Consider the following 5,000-nt stretch of genomic DNA (forward strand, 5'->3'; position numbering starts at 1 on the left):
ATATATATAAAACACAAACACAGTAACGTGTACACAAAGATGAAAAGAGAAACAGCCACAGTAGAAAATGAAACTAAACCGTAACGTTTCGAACTCTTCACGAGTTCCTCTTCAGACGAATAAAACCGAAATGGATACAAGGAGATAATTTTGGCAAGTATATATAGTGATAGAGAGACAGGACGAACAAGAGCTGAATCAGGTCTCAGGAGGGTCAAGGTCGAAGAGTCTGGGGAAGGCTTTGCTAACTAACGAGGAGGTAAGATCATCCAGGCCCCATTGACCAGCACTCAAGTTGAAATTAGGCATTTTTCTAATTAAAAGAGATTCTAACATTTTTCTTTCGTACGAATTGGCTGATTTATGAATTAATTTAGCGCTTTTCCAGTTAAGCCTCTGACCTTCATCCCGTACATGAACGAAACACGCATTTGATTCTCTAGCAAATCTAACATCACGCTGATGTTCATCAATGGGGCCTGGATGATCTTACCTCCTCATTAGTTAGCAAAGCCTAACCCAGACTCTTCGACCTTGACCCTCCTGATATATATATATATATATATATATATATATATATATATATATAATATAATATATATATATATATATATATATATATATTATATATATATTAATATATATAGATATTATATATATATATGTATATATATAATATATATGTTATATATATAATATATATGTATATATATTAATATATATAAATATATATATATAATATATATATTATATATATATATATATATATATATATATATATATATATATTTATATATATAATATATATATATATATATATAGATATATATATATTTAATATATAAATATATATATATATATATAATATAGATATATATATATAATATATATATATATATAATATTTAATATATTATATATATATTATATATATATATATTAATATATATATATATATAATATATATATAATAAATATATATAAATATAATATAATTAATATATATATATAATATATTATATATCATATATATATAGTATATATTATATAAATATATAAATATATAATATATAAAATATATATATATAAAAACTAAAATAAAATATAATATAATTATAGAATATATTTGATTATTGATATTAATATATTTATATATATATTATATATAATATTATAGTATATATAGTATAGATGTATATTATATTATATTATATAAATTATATACTTATAATTTATATATAATTTATAATATAATTTAGTATATATATATATATATATATATATATATATATATATATATATATATATATATATATGCTAGGCATGTGTGTGTGTGTGTGTGTGTATGTGTGTGTGTGTGTGTGGGGTGTGTGGTGTGGTTGTGGGGTGGTGTGCGTGTGTGTGCGGTGCGTTGTGTGCGCTGTGCGTGTGGCGTGTGTGGTGTGGTGTGGTGTGTCGTGTGCGTGTGTGTGTGTGTGTGTGTGTGTGTGTGTGTCTGTTTGTGTATAATATAATATATATATATATATATATATATATATATATATATATGAGAAAAACCCACATTGCAAAAACTAAATTTATTGAAAATGTGACTACAGTTTCGAAATCCACAGAGGTTCCATCTTCAAACCTGAAGATAGAATCCAGGTGGATTTCGAAACTGTACTCTCATTATCAATAAATCTAGTTTTTGCATTATAGATTTTTCTACCAGTATCAACACGGAAGAATGTTTTATATATATAAATTATATATATTATATATATATATATATATATATATATATATATTATATATATTATATATTTTTATATATATATATATATATTATATATATTATTATATATATTATATTATATATATTATAATATTATATATATTATATATATTATATATATATATTAATATATATATATATATATATATCAACATATATATATATATATATATATTATATATATATATTTATATATATATATATATATATATATATATATAAAGGCAAATGTATGATATACTATGTAATGGAGACATGGAAATTAGATGTCAGGCAATTTTAGATTTTCAAATTTTTATTAATCCCCTGGGGACCATGTATAGCAATCTGATTCAAGGTGGAAAAAAAAGCCTGTAAGCCATTTTGTTAAAAAAAAAAAAAAATTAAGAGAAGTTTGTTTATATGCCTTGTGTAAGAAAATGCTGGCATACTGTTCTGTTAGGGATAATATCTTCTTGCATATATCAAGATTTCTAACCAGTTTATCATCTTCATATCCTGCAGTCATGGAAAATCCTCATCTGGGTCCACGGCTTCCAGCACCCCAAGTAGCCAGGCTTCAGGTAGTAGTAGTGCAGTCAACACAGACAAGAGCCTTGAAGAACCAAATGCTAAATATAACTGTGACAATAGCATCTTGGTCCGAGCACCTTCTTTCTTCCCATCTGAAGAAGAGTTTACAGATCCTCTCGATTACATTGAGAAAATAAGGCCTGAAGCTGAGCAGTTTGGTCTGTGTCGAATTGTTCCCCCAGGCAATTTCAAGGTGAGAATGGGGATTTAGAGGGAAAGGTGTTATTTTATTCCATTTATTTATCTTACTTTTTATAAAGATTTTGTCAGTTCTAGATAGATACATTTAAATTAACTTCAATTTCAATTTGGATTTTCCACTTAGATTTTCTCGGGTTTTCAGAGTTGCATAAAACAGTGAAAGGAAAGATGAATGTATGAGGATATAAGCACAATCATCCCTTTATTGCTGAAAAAAGAAAGTGTATACAAGGTTATTGATGCTACTCTAATTTATTAATGAAATGTATTGACTAAGTTACCAATGGTATGTTTTAATTTTCTCCCTGCAGCCAGAGTGTCGTGTGAATGATGACATGAGGTTTACAGCTAATAACCAGTACATACATAAGATGATGAGAAGATGGGGACCCAATGTCAGGACATTACATGCCATTAAAAAGTGTTTAGCCAAACAAAATATTGAACTCAACAGCAATCCCTTGGTATGTCATCATATAGTTTTTTCGTTTTTGTCTATCTTTTGTTGTTTCTTTGTCTTTTTACTTACAGTTCTTCCTTCTTACTTCTTCTTGGTTTCTTGTTCAGTTTAAAATTTTCCTTCAGAATATTTTATCATCATCCCTTGGTATTTTTTTTTTTTTTTTTTTTTTTTTTTTTTTTTTTTTTTTTTTTCCAATGTTTTTTGCCGTAATTTGGTTGTTTCTTTGTCCATCTACTTAAAATCCTCTCTCTTTACAGCTTCTAGATTTTCTCTTCATTTGAATTTTTCAATAATTTTTTTTTTCCTCGTCCATCTATCCCCTTTCCTCTTCCTTATTATTAATAATATTAAAATTATTATTATTGATATTATTTTTTATTAGTAATAATATCAATATTATTGATGATATTTATATTATCATTGTCATTAACATGGTTCTTATTCTTATTCTTATTATTATGATTATTATTATTATTATTATTATTATTATAATTATTATTGATTTTGTTTTTTTGCTGGTATTGAAGATTGATTTCTATTTCATTTCATGTTCCCAGATTGGCTCCTCCTTCTCCTCCTCCTCCTCTTTATTATTTTTGTTTTTGTTAATATTGTTGCTGTTATTATTATTTTTTTTTATCATTAATATTATTGTCATCATCATGAACATTATTGTTGTTGTTAATATTATTATTTTTATTATTGTTTTTTATTATTTAACTGGTATTGAAGATTGATTTCTATTTTGTTTAATATTTCCAGATTGGCTGCATGGAGTTGGATTTGGTTAGGCTTTACGAAGTTGTGGAACAACATGGTGGACTGATGTCTGTCATAGAGAAAGAGCTTTGGGGAAAGGTTGCTGATGCCTGCAGAATACCTCGCTCAGCCCAAGAGAGATTAGCCAAGCTTGATTTCATATACTGCAAATATCTTTTACCCTATGCTACCCTCTCACAAGGTAAAGGCTACTCAGTAAGATTACATTGATTGAGAGATTGTTTTATGACATATGTTAGATATTTGAATTAACTCCCTTTGTAACCTGATATCTCTCTCTCTCTCTCTCTCTCTTCTCTCTCTCTTCTCTTCTCTCTCTCTCCTTCTCTCTCTCTCTCCTTCTCTCTCTCTCCTTCTCTCTCTCTCTCCTTCTCTCTCTCTCTCCTTCTCTCTCTCTCTCTCTCTCTCTCTCTCTCTCTCTCTCTCTCTCTCTCTCTCTCTCTCTCTCTCTCTCTCTCTCTCTCATCCTTCCACCTGTGACAGATGAGCGAGATCAGCTGTTAGCAGAAGTAGACAGAATCCACAGCCGCAATCAGCTAGATCAGAGTGGAGCTAGCAAGAAAACCTCGGGATCATCAGATAATGAGGAGGAGGAGGAGGAGGAAAGCCTGGACTGCATTGTTAAGGTATTGATGTGGTGGAAGAGAAGTGGTGAGGATTGATGCTCAATGTACATGTATTTGACATGGCTGGAGAAGTAAATACATTTACATTGAGAGGATATATGAATATTTGCCATCTGTTCTGATCTTCAAGATGTGCAGGACTTTCATGAAAGTTATGCTTAATGAACCCTTATCTAACTTAAATATACCTTTGATACATTACCAAATACTCTGCTTAAAGTTATTTAAGATAAATCATTGATATGATGTACAGTGTGTCTTTATATATTGCTAAGGAGCAATTCATCTCATTACTAAATCAAACCATTATCTTCTAGGGAAAGAGCACAGCACTTAGTACCTTTTTCCGTATTGCACGGAACACTTCAACGCAATGGCAACCAGATCCTGCAGGTCTGGAAGTAGATGAGAGATATTGGTCCTTGGTTGTTAATGGAAATCAGCACGTCTGTGTTCTGTCAGCAAGCATCGACACTTCTGAACATGGATATGGCTTTCCTAACCACAGATTGTCACCTCTTACTAAACATCCATGGAATTTGAAAAACCTTTGCCAAAATCCAAATTCAATATTACGA

General features: G+C 28.9%; 1 protein-coding gene across 1 annotated transcript in view; it reads left to right on the top strand.

Moving 5' to 3' along the window:
• The window catches only part of LOC119581678 (mucin-5AC-like), a 23,672-nt gene that overhangs the window by 17,156 nt on the left and 1,516 nt on the right, over positions 1-5,000 (top strand). Inside the window, exons 7-11 of the mRNA XM_037929805.1 lie at positions 2,284-2,545; positions 2,865-3,017; positions 3,779-3,977; positions 4,280-4,422; positions 4,740-5,000. The exon at positions 4,740-5,000 is cut by the window's right edge and continues 19 nt beyond it. Coding sequence (XP_037785733.1) covers positions 2,284-2,545; positions 2,865-3,017; positions 3,779-3,977; positions 4,280-4,422; positions 4,740-5,000 — 1,018 coding nt within the window. The remainder of the gene's footprint in view (positions 1-2,283; positions 2,546-2,864; positions 3,018-3,778; positions 3,978-4,279; positions 4,423-4,739) is intronic.

This window comes from Penaeus monodon, chromosome 2 (genome assembly GCF_015228065.2).
Source record: "Penaeus monodon isolate SGIC_2016 chromosome 2, NSTDA_Pmon_1, whole genome shotgun sequence".
In the NCBI taxonomy this organism is placed as follows: Eukaryota; Metazoa; Arthropoda; class Malacostraca; order Decapoda; family Penaeidae; genus Penaeus; species Penaeus monodon.